Source organism: Coenobita brevimanus, chromosome 97 (genome assembly GCF_032717465.1).
Source record: "Coenobita brevimanus isolate Jiangsu-jjx chromosome 97, ASM3271746v2, whole genome shotgun sequence".
Lineage (NCBI taxonomy): Eukaryota > Metazoa > Arthropoda > Malacostraca > Decapoda > Coenobitidae > Coenobita > Coenobita brevimanus.
Window position 1 is genome coordinate 45,675,752 of NC_137050.1, and position 20,575 is coordinate 45,696,326.

Sequence of the window (20,575 nt, forward strand, 5' to 3'; positions counted from 1 at the left end):
GATATTGTCAAATATATATGTCAATGGCACCTGCATGTCCATATCTCACTCAGGCATACCAACCATACCGACGAGGATTATATCAAGTACATTACGCGTGTGTAAAGATCATTTCTGATTCGAGTGTACACACACTCCAAAAAGTATCTTTACAACTGCTGCGCAAAACAAAGTAACACTACGAACGAAAGATGTGATAACAGGCCCATATGACAATTCTCATATTGGTTTCCCTACTTATCTATGGTGCATCTTCACCTGCTAGAATCAAATGATGGGCACAGAAACGATGCAGTAAGATACTGCCACAGTAACGCAATATGAAACTTGGTCAGAACCTTGTACAGCGGTGTCATAGCACTCTGCTGTAGTATTGTCATGTTATGTGTGATGCAATCATTCCATGTCATCTTACATGTTCAGATTTTTTTTGTTATGATGAGACGATCACGCCAGGTGTAACACTTCAACTCCGATAGGAACATTAACCCCTATGTATCGAAACGGTCCATATATGCATCCAATAATAATCATAATCACCTCAATCCCTGTGATTCATTATCCCACCGTACACCACTAATATAATTGTCGAATACGATACCCGATTGAGAACACATACCTTTGTTATAATAATCAGTTTATTCTCCCATGCTTAATTCTACAGTAGTCCTATGTGGCAACTCTCCCACAGTCATGCTTATCAACCCTAATGAAAAGGCTGGAATATTAGTGCGTAATTCATTGCCCCCCCCCCTTGTAAAGATGTTTTTTGGACTACACACACACACACACACACACACACACACACACACACACACACACACACACACTGTGCCTTGCTAACTAGCAGCACCTGAGGTTACCTAGACAGCAGGTGTGGCCTCCTCTTGACTCCTTGAACTCCGTCACGTATGCGCCCATCTGGGGAAGAGACTGACTGCTGATGCGGACGAACTCCTGCAGTTGGTAGATGGCTTCAAGTTTCTGTTCCTCTAGTTCTTTTTCTTGTTTCTGATCCACCTCCTCCTTCAGCTCTGTCCTCAGGCCTTGAACCACCGTGTGCTCCTGTGCCGTGTCAATATCCTGAACTCCCTCAGGCTGCAGCTCTGTCTCTGTGTCTTGAACTCTCTCTTGTTGCAACTCTTTCTCCTGGTCTTGGACTCCCTCATTCTGCAGCTGTACCCCGATGTCTTGAATTTTCTCATGCTGCAACTCTGTCTCCAGGTCTTCAACTACATCTTGCTGCAACTCTGACTCAATGTCTTGAACTCCTTCTTGCTGCAGCTCTGTCTCGACGTCCTGAACAATTTCCTGCCCTAGCTCAGCCTCGAGGTTCTGAACCATATCCTTCTCCAATTTGGCCTTTAGGTCATGAACTACTTCCTGCTCCAATCCCGTCTCCAGGTCCTGAACCACCTTCTGCTCCAATTCAGTCGCTAGGTCCTGAACGATCTCCTGTTCAATTTCTGTCTCGAAGTCCTGCGCAATTTCATGTTCCAGTGCCGTCTCAAAGTCTTGAACACTCTCGTGCTCCTCCAGTGCTGTCTCAAGGAACTCTTCCTCCAATGCCGTCAACCCTTTCATCCACACCAAGAGGACGGCCAGAGCCACAATCCTCAGATGTTTCATCTGAACAGGAACATGGGAAATTAAGTAAGATTATTCAGATTCTATAACCACTTCATATAACATATTTAATCATTAATTACGAATCAGACTAAATACATTGTCAAGAAAACCGTCCCCGAGTTTCAATAATTCACCTGTGTGGCAGAAGAGTGTCTCAGGCACTTTGGAATTAGTACCAGTCTTGCATACCATGGAATACTATGGCTATTTCCCTAATAGGTTACGTTAAAGTCCACTAAAAAGCTTGGATACTGAACCAATGGCTCGCGAGCCAAATAGGCCGGTCAGTAAGTTATACCCGACACCAGACAATGATACCCAAATGTCATTGCTCTCTGTAAAGGAATGTAGGCTACTCATTGACGCCTGGATATTGCTATGAGCATAGTATTTCACTCTTTTGCACACACAGTCACTCACTCTCCTACAGTCTCACTTGCTTGTACAATCACGTCAGTCACAAACTTATTATCAAATCACTTAACCTCTCTCTCTCTCTCTCTCTCTCTCTCTCTCTCTCTCTCTCTCTCTCTCACACACACACACACACACACACACAGTCACACCTGCTTGTACTTTCACGTCAATCACAAACTTGGAATCAAATCACTTAACCTCTCTCTCTCTCTCTCTCTCTCTCTCTCTCTCTCTCTCTCTCTCTCTCTCTCTCTCTCTCTCTCTCTCTCTCTCTCTCTCATAGTCTCACACACTCATTTAGTCTCTCTTAAGAAGTCGCGTTTGCATGCTTTCTTTTTTTCCATCTCATTCAGTCACCTTCAGTCTCTTTCACCCTTTTCACAAACTCTTCTCCCTGTATCTGGCAGTCACCCAAGTCTATTCTAGTCCCTTTCACAATCACTTGCTTTTTCCCACTTTCACACTAAAGCACCCCCCCCCACCCACCCACACACACACATTCTTTCTCTCTCACTGTCCTTCACTCACTACCACTTACAAGTAGTTGGCAATATTACACCCTTAATCATTCATCCTGTCACTTTAACGCTTTCCCTCTCTCTCTCTCTCTCTCTCTCTCTCTCTCTCTCTCTCTAAAGATGAAGGGCAAGTTTGATAGCCACAACCAACCTTCCGATATTCTAAGGGGAAAGAAAAGAAAGTATTTCCTAATTAAGCATTCGAGTGACACTCAACTGGCTCACAAGTTGTCCCAGGATACCAAACTCCCCAGTGTTCTGCTCTTTGCCTTCTATCCGTCTATCTATCTATCTGTCTATCTATGTATCTATTTCTCTCTCTCTCTCTCTCTCTCTCTCTCTCTCTCTCTCTCTCTCTCTCTCCCTCCGTATATATATATATATATATATATATATATATATGGTTATTCCGGCACGATAAAGGTAAGCAGTAGACTAGATGAACATTCCACGCGCCTCAGACACCCTAGACACGCACTAGGAGCATACCCCAGTGCTCTTCCCTCCCCGTCTGTGTCAGGTACGTGGGTATTGAGCACGAAGCATGTTCGTGGTCGATAGAAGTAAACCTCACTCACCTCAGAGACACCCCAGACACGCCCCAGATGCACGCCAGACACAGCACCGATACCTCCCAGCCTCATATTGCCTGGATACAGGGACATGGCAATGGCTGAGTAACTGACAGTTAGGTACTCACTGTGGATTATCCGCCGCCTTGGAAATTTGTCTGTCACACACACACACACACACACACACACACACACACACACACACACACACACACACACACACACACACACATATGGGGTAAGCTCCCACTGCTACCTGGCGCATCCTAGGGTGGCGGATGGAGATTATTTGCCACAATCCCCCGAACCATAAATGAATTTTTCTGTTAATGATTTTACGAACGTTCATGTTGGACGATTGTCTTCTCAAGGTCCATCCACATTGCCTTCTGTGCGTAAGGACAGTGTGCCACAAAAGGTGGGTGGATAATGTCTTGGCAAATCAGAGACCATGAATATCTAAACATTCAATGTAAGAAGCCTTGCAGAAAATTACGAACTTCATATTTTAATGACTGACCTAGAAAAAAATAGTTGAGAGATTGCAGGTATGAGTACGATCCACAGAAAAGAAGAAAAATTAAATTCAGCTCCCCGACAGCAACCACGTATTTATTACAGAGGAAGGCAAAATTTAAAAAGTTAGTGGTGCTGGATGTCTAATTAACAGAAATATTGATGAGAACATTGTTAAATTCAGCAGTGTATCTGACAGAGAAGCATGGATTGCAATTAGAGCAGGCAAAAGATTCACCCTGAAAGTTATACAAGTATATGTACCGACTTCTCAGAAATCAGATGAAGGAACAGAAACATTCTGTGACTACACCTCTCAGACTGGGGAGGCAGAAAAGACCAGATTTACTCATGGGAGACATCAATGCAAAGCTTGGTAAATCGAAAAAACGGAGAAACATGTTTGGGAAATTTTGCAGCACGAAAAAGGAATGACAGAGGTGAAATGGTGGTAAATTTTGCTGTAATGTATAACATAAGAATAATGGACACACTCTTTCTCAAAAGTACAAGGAGCAAATGGACCTGAAGAAGTCGAAATGAAGAAACAAAGAACGAAATCGACTTCTCAGCAAATAAGTACAATACGATCACAAATGTCACAGATATCAACATAGTCACTATAGGACGTGACCTGAGAATGGTGGGTTGCATAGCCAGATTCAATTTAAGAAATGAAAGAAAGAAGATGATTAAAAATAAATTGATATGTCCAATAAAAGTTAACAAAAACAAAGCAGCCTTTCAGTTAGAAATAACGAACAGATTTCAGGCTCAAAGTTATGTTGAGTGTGACACTGATAATTTGAATTATAGACTAACAAAAGTGCCAAGAAAATCAGCGGAGGTAGTAGGGAAAGATAATACAACCAAAGCCAACAAGTATTAAAATATGACCCTGGAGTTCATGAAAAGAAGAAAGGAGATGGAAGTAAAAACAAAGATGAAATAGTAAGAGCTTATCAACAAGAGACAGCGTGATGGGAAAAAAAAAGAAAAAGAAAAAAAAAGAAACATGGATCAGTTCGAAGAAGCTATCAAAAAACGAAAATTTCTGAAACAGGTCCGAGGTAAAATGGCACTAAGAAAGCAACAAAACTATATCACTCAAAAGACAAAAACAATGAAGTCATTAAATGCAGAGATATGATGGTGAAGAAGGATGAATTTTACAAAGTACTGTACGTATCAAAGTATAGTATCAATAGCTAAAGTCTCCGTTGAAACAAATGAAATAAAAGAGGTAACACAGATCAAGTAAACATTTCTCTTAAAAGTATGACATGAGGGAAGACCCCAGGAAATGATGGAACAGAAGCAGATAGAAGCAGATTTACTGTTGGATGTTGTAGAAGTATATGACAGACTCACCCACTTGCTTACCCAGTGTATGAAGAAAAAGAAAATTCCTAAAAATGGTGTAATGCAATAAGGCATTTTGCTTTGCAAGAACGGCGACTCAAAGGATCTCATTAGCTTATTACCAGTTATTTACAGACTATTCACTCAAGCCCTTACGAACAGATTAACAGCAAATTTGAAAGAAAACCCTCATCGTGAGTGGGCAAGATTCCGAAGCGGGTATTCGACTACTGAATATCTACACACAGTGAATCAGCTAACTGAGAAACTACACATCATGATAAACCACTGTGTTTAGGTTTTTCTTTTTATTACAAGAAGGCTTTTGACTCGCGGAGCACATAGCAATTATAAATTCATTGCAAAACAAGGAGTAAATGAGAACATTGTAAAACTCCTCCAAAATATATGTATAAAGAGGAAACTGTTAGAGTTACATATCATAAAGACTCGGAAAAAATAAGATTAAAATGGGCGTGTATCAGGGAGATAAAGTTTCATCACAATTATATACTGCATACCTAGAAAGTATTTTCAGAAACTCAGACGGGGAGAAAGTGAACACAGATGGACAAATCCTGAACCATTTAAGTTTTGCAGATGACACTGTCCTAATCTTAGAAACAGCAGAGGCATTGCATGAAATGTTTAATAGCCTAAATAAAGAAAGTCACAGAGTCGGGCTGAAAAAGAACAGGTGTACAACTAAAATAATCTTTAATCCAAGTACACCAAAGAGCGTCATTAGAATAAGTGAAGAAATTCTTGAAGAAGTCGAGAAGCAAATTACTTGGGACAAATGCCAAAACTAACGAATGACCACAATAGCAAAATAAAAAGACGCATTACAGTTAGATGGAAAGCTTTTGGTAAACATAGAGACAACATGAAAAGTAGCTTGCCAGTGTGTATAAAACGAAAAATATACAACGAATGTACATTCCTAGCTATGACATACGGTTGTGAGACCTGGAAACTGACAAAATCGATGGAACATCAACTAATTCGTTCTCAAAGAGCATTGGAATGGTCATTGTTGGGAATATCTTTAAGAGACAAGAAACATCAACGTGGGTGAAAGAGCAGACAAAAATCAAATATATTATAGAAGTCACTAATTAACAGAGATGGAAGTGGACAGGTCGTGTAGCGAGAAGAAGGAATAACTGATGGCACTAGTCTCTGACTGACTGGATTGTAAGCATAGCAATAAAGGTCAGACAGGAGATGGAGAGATGAGTTAAAGAAGTTTGCAGGCAAAACGTGGCAGAGATTGGCTCAATCAAGGAATTCGTGGAGATGGCTGGGGGAGTCCTTTGTTCAGCAGTGGACTTGCAACAGCTGATTATAGTACACACACACACACATATATATATATATATATATATATATATATATATATATATATATATATATATATATATATATATATATATATATATATATATATATATATATATATATATTTTAGGGTGGCCCAAAAAATGTAAGGAAAAAAAAATTCATTTATTATTCTCCACGAGGTTACTTCTGTTTCATATCACTTAAGGAGCTTTCATGCAAAAAATCAAGAAAATTGGCTAATATTTAGAAGTCACTCGCTGGAGCAAAAATATGTGATCCTGATAATATTATGTTAGATCACAAATGTCTAATCGTCTAATGAATACATCACATGTAACTGCCTGTAACTATCCTAAAACTGCAACAACTATCGAACTACACACTGAATAAGGCTTGAGCAGTAGTCGGTGGACATAGTTATTGTAACATGTGTCTACCATTGCTGCGTGCTGCAGCCATCTGTGGGAAACTCCGGCACAGCCAGAAAAGCACCACATCCACACCACAACACACACTGGGTGGTTCTTCGATGACTCATTGGTCACTCAGTCACTCAGTGGGTGACTATTTCGCTGCACAATAGGTCATACATTGACCCTCTCGCGCACTGTAAGTTTTCAATAAGTTTTGATTCCATGCACAGAACCAAAACCTTGCTCTGGCTGGCTCCACTTGTACGGCAAGAGAATAATTTCTGTGGCCCAATTTACCCACGGAAAGTGCATATATTGTTATAAATCGCATCCCATCATCTTCGTTGATGTTTATACCGTCATATAAGAAAAAAATAAAACATAAAACAGATGAATAAACATACAAAAAAGAAGCCTGAATAAACCTAAATTACGTCAAAACTAGCTTCTCATAACTTCCCAACATTATCGTGAAAAAGTTTTCCCGTGACGCACAGTTGCAAAGGACATGTCTATATGCAGAATTTCACGATCTTTCATCTGTGAAAGTTTCAAGTTGATACGTCCAATAGTTTTCAAGTAAATCGAAGAAACTACGATAATTGGCTAAAAACATCTAATTTGTTTATTATTTCGTATGTTGTTAGTGACACTGTTACAAACATATATATAAACTCTATCCAGTTTTGTAGCCCAAAGATTAAGGAAGCCCATGATAAAATTCAGTGTTATAACCCTTATTGTTACGGAGAAAATGAATTTTGAAAAGTTACGACGGGTTGCACACAGTGACAGCACTTACGCTCCGACCCATAAGCTGAGTATGTTCGTCTTTCGTAACTTTTCCCCAATCGTTTTCTCACTTAGGATACTTTGCTTAACAAAAGGATTCATAAGTAATCATCAGCTTGATCAAGCTTTCTTCAGATTTTGATGCAACCTATACATTACGAGTATAAGAATTAAGAGAATAGCAATGAAATCCACCACATTTTCCGTATGGGAAATATAAAGACGCATTTTATACCTTACAATACAATAGTATAAAAACTAGACAAATAAGCTGGTTATTCAGGTCCTCTAGCAGTGCTGTAGTGTTTCTTGGGAGAAGATGGAACTGCAGAGAGGAGAACAGGTACGATCACAGCCTGTGTGTGTGTGTGTGTGTGTGTGTGTGTGTGTGTGTGTGATGTGTGAGTGTGTGTGTGTGTGTGTGTGTGTGTGTGTGTGTGTGTGTGTGTGTGTGTGTGTGTGTGTGTGTGGAGTGATGACAGTGGTTTCATTTGTCATAGGAGTGATGGCAGTGGTGTCAGTTGCTATAGGAGTGATGGCTGTGATGTCACTTGTCATAGGAGTGATGGCAGTGGTGTCAGTTGTCACAGAGTGATGGCAGTGGTGTCAGTCATCATAGGAGTGATGGCAGTGGTGTCAGTTGTCATAGGAGTGATAGCAATGGTGTCAGCTGTCATGTATCCTTTCTCTGATATTCCCTTGCGAGACACTGTAGGTTTAATGTGAAAATAGGAGGGGAATGATAAAAATCGGTTAGGAATTTTCAAATCTGGCTTTCTCTGAAAATGTATAAGAAACACTTATACACTTTCTTCACAAGCACACCTTACTATATGTAACACAATATCACTGTACACATGTAAGGTATGGACGGTGCGATAGTAGCCAAACACAGGTTTAAATGACCGGCTGCGCACTCACACACCCTCCCATCCTGACTGATGGGATAATACTGAGCTAAATATGGGCTGCTTACCCTTCCAATAAGCTCCTGGTTGTTGCCATACATTTCCTCTGGACCTGGCAACCCTAAGCTTTGACTCAACCAAATTTGACGCAAATCCATCCACAGGAAAAGTTTCTACGACCATTTATAGAGAAGTTGCGTCATGTTGCCTCATCAGGTACTCTTCAGATTACAAGGATTATGACTCGCATTGCGTCATCTTGCGCCAGGGGGTTAATGTACTCTTGCTAACTAGCTTGTCATGACATCGAGCAGTGAATTACTCTGATCTGGCAAGTAAAATTTATATCATTATTATAACTACCAATTATGACATTTATAAAAAAGTTACTTTGATATACTAGGTTTTTTGCTGCACATACCAGGCACTTGTTGAAGGATATTTGATTCATTAATAATGGAATATTTCTAATACCAAACATAGTGTTAATCTTCGTATACAGCATATGATCATAAGTATCCAGATATGTGGAGCGAATTGAAGCTAACATATCAAAATAATGTTCTGATGAGTATTATTATCAGTAGTTATAATAAAGCCTTGTTTATCACTGTGTTCCATTCGCAGGTCATGCCTATGACAAAAAGTAGTCCAAAAGTATGGCTTCTGGGCAAGCTGAAGAAAGATATGTTGGGTGCTTGCCTGCCAACTAATGCTGATGTCCTCAGGAAATTCATGTTTCACCATCAGAACAGTCTTATAATCAGTTTCTGCACTAAGAGTACCATTGAGAAGGTATTGGTGATCTGTGATAAAGGGCGCATCCTGACTCAAAGGGTAGACTCGGGTATTTGCAAGCTCCAGAAGCTTCAGAAAGAGTACATTGTGTTGAAGAACAACAGATCTTTACTGAAACCAGGGTACTGGGTCAAAGAGCAAAACTTCAAGAAAAAACTCACAAAACTGTTTGATATTTCTCGAAAGGACGTTCTGCCCACTATGACAGACGAAGAGGATAAGCAGTTCCTGTAATTACAACAACAGAATCGCTTCAGCGGGAGTATGTCTAGGGTGGACAGAATCTTGGCAAACAAGGAGGCTCGTAAGGCGCATAGAAGTGATCAAGCCAACGCTCAAAAAGAAAAATGGAAATGACTGTACCATCCATTTCTATTGATGTTGGAGGCTGTAGAGCTTCCTCATCAGCATAGTCTGAGGATGAATTTCAAGGGCCATCAACTTCCAAACAAATTAGACAGCAAAGTAAAGCTAAGAAAACCATTGTAACTAAGGAAGTAGCTGCTGGGTTTGATAGTGTCAAACTGCCTAATCATTCAGGCATGTTTGTTGTGGGCACTGTCGCACAAGAGCCTGGTCATAGAGTCTCTAGTACTGTCTTGAAATACTATACAGCGAGCACGAGGTACCACTTGTGAAGAAGAAGCAACTGATCAATGGATTGGTTTCACACCAGACATACCACTTCTCCTACACTGGGATGGTAAACTGCTCCAAGATGTCTCTGGAAACAGTAAATCCGCAGTGGACCGAGTTGCCATTTTGGTGACTGGCAGTGAGACAGAGCAACTTCTCGGGGTTCCCAAGACAAACCGCAGCACTGGAAAAGCGCAGTGCACCACATGCATCAAAACATTGGATGAATGGAATCTGAAACCAATGATTTAGGGGCTTGTTTTTGATGCAACAGCAGCTAACACAGGCCTGAAGAAGGGAGCATGTGGTCTAAACGAAAAAGCATTGGACAAAGAATTCATCTGGATCATCTGCCATGTGTCTGAGTTGATGATGTCTGCTATCTTCAATGTTTCTCTAGGGCCAAGCAGTGGACCTGAAGTGGGAATCTTAAATGCTTCCAAAAACTTAGGCCAGGTACACCTATAAGGCAGAAATTGTACATGAAAAATGATCATATGAATATTTGATTATGTACGAAGTACTATGACTGCATCTATTGTGTAATCATAAAAAACGGCTGCCAAAATGAAAACAGCACGAGTCATCATTTCATCACATCTGCTCATAACTTCATTATTACCATGGATAAACTACTGAAATATTTAAGTTTTAATGTCTCTGTGTTATAAGGGGGTGGGGGATGAGGGCAGTTGTGCTCTTGGTTAGGTTTGCAGTGATGTGGGGATATGCGCTTGGTCAGATGGAGTGTTGCAACAGTGTAGTGTTGCCTGTGTTTTAATGGACAAATTACGTGTGACCCATACACTGGTACTATGAATTGAAAAAAAGCATAGGCAATTTTTTTAAGTTGTAAAAATTACCGTTTTACACACATACATGTAAAGCTCTATCTATCTGTCCATCTGCCTATATACATACATACATATATATATATACTGTATATATATATATATATATATATATATATATATATATATATATATATATATATATATATATATATATATATATATATATATATATATATATATATATATATACACTATATATATCATCAGCCATTTGAGTGTCCACTGCAGGACCAGCCTATCCCTACCAAAATGGGGACGATACAGCCTATGTATCTCTACCAAGTGGCTTAGGCTGTCTAGTAGAGATTGTATGGAGAGTGAGAAGTGCTTGTATGTGTAATTGTAGTGTTGGAGTGGCTTTGGATCTGTATGTACTCGTAGTCTGTGAACCATGTGTAATCAGCCCGCGCAAGCTGACTGGGTGCAAGCATACTTTTAGAGTAAGCGACACTGGTTCAACCACAGCACCCCTTATGTCCGCCAAGCAGTATGTGGCCAGGAGAACGCTCCCAAAGTTTTTACCCTGGCGGGGCGTGAACCCCCGTTCTCCAGTGTGCGGAAATGCACACTTTACTACTGTACCATAGAGACCCCATATATATATATATATATATATATATATATATATATATATATATATATATATATATATATATATATATATATATATATATATATATATATATATATATATATATATATATATATATATATATAATGTACTGGGCTAACTTGATAATTTTGTATGGCCCGCTAATGATGTTAAAAAGATCGTAATGGCCCATAATAGGAGAAAGGTTCCCCACCCCTGCTTTATAGTATGCGACACTGGTTCAACCACGGCACCTCTTCTGTCTGCCAAAGTAGTATTGTACGTGGCTGGGAGGATGCTCCCAAAGTTTATTACCCTGGCGGGACGCGAACCCTCTTTCTTCAGTGTGCGAAAACGCACACTTTACCACTATACCAAAGAAGCTCCATATATATATATATATATATATATATATATATATATATATATATATATATATATATATATATATATACTTCTGTTATACATCCATATAGTACGTACAAATGTAGATCTCTCTATCATCCATCTATCTATCAATATCTGTATGGACAGTACGTATGTATGTATGCATGTATGTTTAGCACTATTTGTGAAATTGGGAGGTTCAGCAACTGCAACATCATGCAAGAGATTAGAAATTTTTAACTCATGTGTGACCCTATATCATCGTGCAGTCATTTACACAAACAACAGTCACCTGACTCCAACTCATCCTGTCTACTTTGGTATTACAAAGCACACGTTGCCTGATAATCAGCTGAATTCATCTGGAAAACTAATCACTTTAGATTACCGCAATTAACGTGACCGGTAGTCCCACAACCCTTTCATCAATTGTTAATATATCATGCAAATGCAAAGTAGTGTTAAGTGTTTGTGGTGGAGCAGTGTAGAATTGGATAACTGAAATCCACTGATAAGCCCTGGTTATGAGGAGAATATCATTGCGGTTGAAGTCGAGGAATGAAAATAAGACAAAAGCTTCTTGTGGTGAACTATTGTATACACAGTTGCGGAAGGTAATGGCAACTACGGACAACTAATGAAATGCAATGGACAAATTTTAGCATGAGAGTCACAATGATACTGGGCACACAGGAGACATTATGAAAGTACTTTTCAATCAGTAAGTCAGCATTCCATGTAAACTTATGCAGCAAATCAAAGGACGGCGTAAGAGGTTTACAAAGATTAGGTGCGAGCAGGAAACAGCCCCAGCAGTTATAATTTGATCTATGCAGCTTCCCTGGTTTGTACAATAACATTAAGGTATTTTGTTTCTATATTTAACAAAGTTTTGCCATAAATATCATATAATTTTTTTTTATTTTTACTTTTGCAATATTTCTCCTTGATATAATTTGACAAGTCCATGAAACGTACAAGATCTAGTACGCCCAATTAATGAACTGTGGATCAAATATCTCTCAGTTTATATCTATCTGTCAATAGTCAAACGTCCTAATCTCATCAGGGGTCGCGACAACTGAATGGGCTCCATGTCGCCTTGTCCCCACCCAGTTCCATGCCCTCTCCCAACTTACACCCCGCTCTCTCATATATCTCTCCACCCCATCCCTCCATCTCATTCTCCGTCTCTCTCTCCTTCTCCACTTTCACCTCACACTTTGACTCTCCTCGTTAATTTCTCACTCTGCATCCTCTCCACATAGCCAAACCTACTTGGTGTATTTCTGCTAACGCTTTTTATCACATCCACAACCACGCCACAACGCTCCTTCACATCGTCATTTGTAAGTCTATCTCTCCATGCAACTCCACATCCTCCTCTCAGATAACTAATTTCCAGTGCCCTCATTCTTGGCCTGTTTTCTTCCAGCGAGGTCCAAGCATCGCTTTCATAATGTTAGAATGGATTTCACAATACTACCATGCAGCAACTTTTTTACTTCCATACTCACTTCCTTCCTTATTTCTTATCATCGCTCTCAGTGAACCAACAACCTTCCTTCCCTGTCCTACTCTCTCAAGTACTTCATTCTCTAAAGTTCCATCTTTACTTATCACACTACCCAAGTACAGTACTTAAATGCTCTCACAGTTTCCATTTTCTCACCATCCAGCCTCACTCTGCATTCAGTGATTTCTCACTAAGACCACAACTTTACTCATTGGTCTTTAGATTCCGTTTCGTACATACTCTCCCAGACTCATTCACCAAGCCTTGCAGTTACCCTTCGTCTTCTTTTAAAATACAGTATTATCTACAAACAACAGAACACTAAGTTTCCAAACGCTACCCTCTCTCATTAGAGCCGCTCCAACATCCACTGCCCTACCTTGTACAGTATAGGCTACCTTTTTTAACTCCATCCATATACAAATTGAACAATCTCGAAGGTATGACACATCCTCTTTCAGTTCAACATTCATATAGAAAAATTCACTCAGTTAATCATCCACCTGTACTGCAGCCCTTGCACCCTCATGCATACTCTTCGCGGCATTCAGCAGCTTCTCGTTTAGTCCAAATATTTTTAAACTCTTCCATATTCTTTTTCTATCCACTCTGTCATATGCTTTTATCATATGCATGAAGGCCGTATACAACTTCTTTCCCTTCTCTAGAAACTTTTATTCTAACCACCTTAAGGTGAATATGTGATCTACAAAACCTCTTCCCTTCCTGAAATTTCCCCGTGCTTCTCCAAATGATTCTTCTGTTGTTTTCCAAACTTTGTCAGTAGGTATCCTACCATATACTTTTCCCGTCACACAATGAAGGCAAATGCCTCTATGATTATCACACACTTCATTTTTCCCTTTTCCATTGTACAGAGGAATAACTATACTTGACTTCCAGTCCTCCTGGCCTTTACTTTTCTCCCAGGCCAGTATACACATTTTCCATATCCATTCTACTGTACTGCACTCTCTTGCTTCAGCATTCACCAAACACCCCTTCAATTCCTGGGTCTTTCCCCATTTTGACTTTATTCAATGCTTCCATTTTATCCATCCTACTGATCTCCTCCTTTCTGACCTCCCTCTTTGTCACAGCCATTCTCTAGCCTATTATTCTCTCGTTACTTCCATTCTGTATGTTTAACAATTCCTTAAGAGTGTTCTCTCCACCTGCTCACTTTTTCTCCCTTCCCCACCAACAATCTGACATATTTATCTTTCACTCCCTTACCTCTTTCTTTATCACCCTGTCATATTCTCTTAACCTCCTTCCAGAACGTTTTCTTATATTCCCTTCATTTAGCACTCAAACTCCTTCCAAACTTCTCATTTACTCTCTTCTTACACTCTCATACTAATCTTTTCACCTCTCTCTTCTTCTAAACATATAACTCTCTTTTCCGTATCTCAAATCCCATGCCCCTGCTTCCCTTCCACTCACTACATGCTTTCTTCTTTTGTGCCACAGCTTGTCTCACCTCTTTATTTCACCATGCGGTTCCTTGCGCCCTATTTCGTCTTCTCTTCACCCTACACACCATCTCACATACTGCACTGATTTCTTCTCTGAATACCTTGCACACACGTTCCGAGTCTCTCATCAACTCCGAATCATATTTACGCGCTCGCTCCTCCACTTCCCTCTTATATTTTGCCTGTTTTCATCCTCCTGCAGCCTTTCTCTCCTCTTTGTACGTACTGCTTCCTCCTGTCCTTCTTATCACCCATCGCATTCGCACCTAGGCTCACACCACAACCAAGTGGTGGTCAGAGAGTCCACATCCCCAACCCCTGGATGTTGTCGCATCTGGCACATATCTTCTCAATCATCTCGTCACATAATCAAACATTCCCCTTCATTCAGCTCACCATCCAACTTTCCCATCACTTGCCATGTATACCTGTGGATCATTTTGTGTCTGAAGTTGGTATTGACTATCGCCAATCCCCTGCCCGCACAAATGTCCACTACCATTCATATCCACGTGTGTAGGCACAATCCCACTCACCAACTACTCTATCCACCTTCACATTTCCTACTTTTCCATTCATATCTCCAATCAAAAACACTCTCTCATTCCTTCAAACATTTCAGTGCATGCTTTCACATTTGACCAGAACTTTTCATCTCTGCTTGCGCGGTCCTCTGTCAGCTCATACTGCATACACACACAATCGCCCATGCATGTACTCCTACTTTCAGTCTTACCAACACAATCTTTGAATCAACTGATCCATTTTCTCTAATATTCTTCCATCTCTTTCACATAACAATGAATACACCCTCCTTCGCCCTTTAACCTACTCCCACACACATGCCCAATCCATACTTCCACTCTCTCACACTCTCAATTTGGTCCCAGCCAATCCACTTATGTCCATTTTTGCATTCTCAACCACCTAGACCGTCTCTCTCTCTCTCTCTCTCTCTCTCTCTCTCTCTCTCTCTCTCTCTCTCACCTCAACATTCGTGCCCGTGCCCCTAGCATTCCATGTAGCAATTCTTAATATGTCCTTTGTTCGGTCCTTGATCGTCACTTGTGGCTCAGTCTGGGTTCGAGGCATTTCACTTATCTGTTTAGTTCCTTGTTTTCCGGGGAAGGACATTAGTTATCCGTCAACCCACTTGTTGACACCTAGGGAACGCCTGTGGGTTGGTTATATGGTTACCAGCCTGCGTATTACATGATTTCCTGGCTTACAGAAATTAATTTGGCTTTTAATTCAATGCAGAGTTACCTTGGAGTTGCACTGAATTGAATGAGTGAATGATGGGCACCCCACCAACCACACACACACACACACACACACACACACACACACACACACACACATATATATATATATATATATATATATATATATATATATATATATATATATATATATATATATATATATATATATATATATATATGAGAGTTATCATACCATGAAAAATCGATCAGCGATGGGTTGTGCTGTTGAGCTGCGTGCGACAGGTCTGATTTGTCGAGGGGAGCTAAACAGATTGAGAGCTGGGACGTTTCTGTGCCAAAGTGTACATGGGGTTATATAACCATACTTATAGATTTATCGTCTACAACCGGAAATGTATATATACATGAAACTTGGAGAGATTATTATTTTCGCGTTTTTCTTTTTATGTCAATATCAGAGACAAGCTGCTAAGTGTAAAACGCGATGAAACGTGCAGGAAACAATGTATGAAATATGGTTCATTATACACTGTGTATACAGTCGCATCTAATAATAAGCATTGGTGAAAACGCCTAGGAGCTATGGTCGGTAGTAATTTGTGAATCGACATATAGTGTTAGAAAAGGGGAGAGGGAGAGAGAGGAAACAAAACTGATACCAGGGACCGAACACCTGTGTAAAACCTACCGACATGAGGTGATAAATACCTCTATAGAATAAGGACCCACGTCACTCGATCTACGAATCATACAAAGAAATTATGTAATAAAATTATAACACAAACTGAAATGGTGAAAGAAATAAGAGAGGATAGCGTCAAGAAAAAGCGAAAAAATATAGAGACGAAAAAAATAATAATAATTTACTATTAAAAGAAACAGCAATATACTTACTTTTCCATGTTTTGATGATCAAAATTTAGTGTCCTATGCTTTCGCACTGACAAGGAAATGATACTGCAGTGAGTGTTTTATGCTTGTGTTTGTTTGATTGCTTGGAAATTTGATACATCCCTCTTAAAAGTACCTTTAAACAATCTATTGCAATCCTGATTATCAGGCAGAATATATATATATATATATATATATATATATATATATATATATATATATATATATATATATATATATATATATGAGATATTACACGCATGTGTACAAATGTTTCTTACGCTTTTTTTAAGCGTAAAAAACATTTGTACACACGCGTATAATGTGTGCCTCTCCATCATGTGAAGACGGTCGTGTTGTGTCTGGGATAGATTATAACTGCTCTGTTACTTGCCGAGTTGCTAGGGGCTGAGCAATAGTCCTAATGTTTTGTGATTGAAATATATCCTCCCATAATGGATTTACTTGGTTCGTCAAGAAATTCAGGTGGCTCAGCTTTTATCACGCCGTGGTGGAGTGGCATCAGTGCCTGACGTCAATCTACAGATCTGGGGTTCGATTCCCGGTCAGGAGTGTAAGAAATATATATATAATATATATATATATATATATATATATATATATACACTCGTATAGCCTATGACGGCCAATAATAACTCACTGAATCATATGAAATATTTTCTATGATGTTATTATTGACTCAGGGAGATTTTATTTACATTTAGAACCATCTCTTGTTGAATAAATCGTCTGAAGGCAGCAAATATCAAAATGACGTTCTCTGGGTAACGAGATTAAGCTTTGTGATTTCTTACATCATATTCTTCGTTCGATAATTAAAATCATTTAAAACAACCGGTTTCGATGACCGCGTGACCTGCATCACGCCATGAAACAGAGAAGAGGGGGTTTAAAAAAGGAATGAGCATGACTAGCAAAGGATTGGATGCGATGTGGCGGAACGTTGGTGTGCGATGGGGTCTGGACAGGAAAATGTGTTTCGCGTGTGTGTGTGTGTGTGTGTGTGTGTGTGTGTGGAAATGGCTATTGTACGATTAATAGTTTGATTACAGCGATTTTACGAGTATTTTTCAAATTATCATCCATGAATGGAAGTATTGGAGATGGCAAAGAAGTAGACATGGAAGACAAAGAAATGCGTGGATGACCTGGAATGTTGGTGCCGGGCGAGGAGTGGCCAAATGAATATATCCTGTGAAAAAGGGTGCTGTAGGGTTTAATGTTTTGACTGTTGCGAAAGATAATTTTAAAGTTCTTTCCAACAACAAATGTAAACACAAGGTGGTATTGCTCTCATATACCTGATGTCTTGTGTAACTGACTTGGCAATGTAGTCAAAGTTTGGTAAGAATTCGTATAGATCCTGTATTATGAAAAAGGAAGAGTTGCGTTTCATACCTGAATTACCATTCTGAGTTCATCCTGACTTTCAGATTCATCAAAATCTATTACCACACCACTCTTTGCGCTGGACTGATACTACGATAACAAGTACGTAAGATATCTATTACATACATTTCGGTAAACAGCCTTGTTCTTTTATAATATGCAATCATTGGTCAGTAGAAAATTAATGGAGGCGTACCCCCCACGTCCCCCCACCCCCAAATCCTTGTCTGTTCCATACAGGAGTGAGTGGGTTAGAAGAATGCATGTAGTCAATCACTACTCTTTATTCATATCCTTCATCAAAGTTCAGTTCATCATATCATCTTTATTTCTCTTGAGTTGAGAAAAGAAGAGAAAAGTGGAGATTTGGATAGAAAAAAAAAGAAGGATAAGATATGAACAACAGATGAAGACGAGAATAAAAAAAAGAAAAGGACTAAATGTGGAAGAGGAATGATGATAGAAGTTGGGGGGTGACTGTGGTGGTGGAGGAGTGATGGTGGTGAAGTAGGAGCGGAAAAATAATGATGGAGGGGGAGCGATGATGGTGGTGAAAGAAGAGTGACCGTGATGGTGGAAGGGAAGTGATGATTGGGGTCAAGGGCAGGTGAATAAGATGGTGGAGGGGGAAGGATGATTGTGAGGGGCGAGTGATGATGATGGTGGAAGGGGTGACGGTGATGGAAGAGGGGAAATGATGGTTACGATGTAGAGGAAGGGCCCTTGATGAAGGTGAGATGATGGTGATGATGGATAAGGTGAAAGGTGAGAGATAGTTGGTGTAGTGGTGGTGCAGAGGAAGGGATGGTGTTGGCAGAGGCGAAGTGATGATGGGCGAGAAAGGTGATGGTGGTGCAAGGGGAGGGATGGTGGTGGAGAAGGGTGATGGTTGTGTTTTAGGACAGTGGTGGTGGTGGTGGTGGTGCAAGGGGAGGGATGGTGGTGAAGGGTGATGGTTGTGTTTTAGGACAGTGGTGGTGGTGGTGGTGGTGCAAGGGGAGGGATGGTGGTGGAGAAGGGTGATGGTTGTGTTTTAGGACAGTGGTGGTGGTGGTGGTGGTGCAAGGGGAGGGATGGTGGTGAAGGGTGATGGTTGTGTTTTAGGACAGTGGTGGTGGTGGTGGTGGTGCAAGGGGAGGGATGGTGGTGGAGAAGGGTGATGGTTGTGTTTTAGGACAGTGGTGGTGGTGGTGGTTGTTGTGGAGATAATGGGGAGTGACCTGTGGTGGAGTTCGTGGAGGAGGAGAACGATGGTTATGTTAAAAGGGGTGATGGTGGTGCTGAAGGTAAGTGATGGTGGTAGTGGAAGGGAAGTGTGATGGTAGTGGAGAGGGAGTGATGATGGTGGAAGGTAAGTGATGGTTATGGAGAGGGAGGGGAGATTAGGCTGGGCGAGGAGAGATTAGGCTGGGGGAGGGGGATTGATAATTTTGAAAGTGTTAGTTACAATGTCATGAACAAGTTGGCTGCTAATACTGCAAATATAACTGCTCAATTTTACTTATAAAAAATAATAGTATTACGTTATTTCTCTCATCCATTTTTATGAACGAAATTTCTTGAAGGTATAAATATACTATACTTGTACTTTGTGTGTTGAACTTTAATTAAAGAACAAAGTTTTCCATGTCACACAATAATCAACTGGCGCGATAGCAGACTAAATGGATGAACATAATGTAACTGTGAAAGTAACTGGCTCATCCGATGGGTTTGGTTTAGATACTGAACAACAGTGCTTTTATGTTAGGTAATAGATGATTGTGTGAACCAAGGTATATTCCTACGCATTGACACATCTGCAATGTTTAGTTCCTTTGCGTTCCTTGCTCCTCCGCCCCATCTCCGCCTCATAACTAATATATCCAAGATAAATTGTTTTCCTCATTATCATGATCGTGCCTAACAGCCTGACTTTGAAATCACATGGAATGCGAACATAATGGTGTGGTTATGATGCTGTGTCACATAAACACGTTCAGACTCTTATCCAACTCGCTTTTAAGCCTAAACAGTGCCCCCGTTATCATCCCAGCTGTTTCATGTCTCTTCAATAAGGTTTAGTTTGCTGCTATCTCCTTCGTCGTCCACGTTATGTTTTAAACATTTCAGTTTGTAATGCGAGTACCTCCACGTTTTTTTATTTTACATTTCTGGATGTCCAAGCTCAAATGACTCAGATCTCTCTCTCTCTCTCTCTCTCTCTCTCTCTCTCTCTCAGGAGCCTGAGTGTAAGGTGGTCCGGATCTTTTGTTTGGTGCAGGTTCTTCCATTTTTATGTAAATTTCATCACTGATACAGTTTTTAAGCTGATTC

The 20,575-nt window shown here is 40.1% G+C and overlaps 1 protein-coding gene across 1 annotated transcript in view; it reads right to left on the reverse strand.

Moving 5' to 3' along the window:
- Window positions 1-20,575, reverse strand: part of LOC145413686 (uncharacterized) — a 65,401-nt gene that overhangs the window by 39,881 nt on the left and 4,945 nt on the right. Inside the window, exons 2-3 of the mRNA XM_080283341.1 lie at window positions 16,191-16,287; window positions 864-1,629 (exon numbers count right to left, since the gene is read on the reverse strand). Coding sequence (XP_080139467.1) covers window positions 864-1,629; window positions 16,191-16,287 — 863 coding nt within the window. The remainder of the gene's footprint in view (window positions 1-863; window positions 1,630-16,190; window positions 16,288-20,575) is intronic.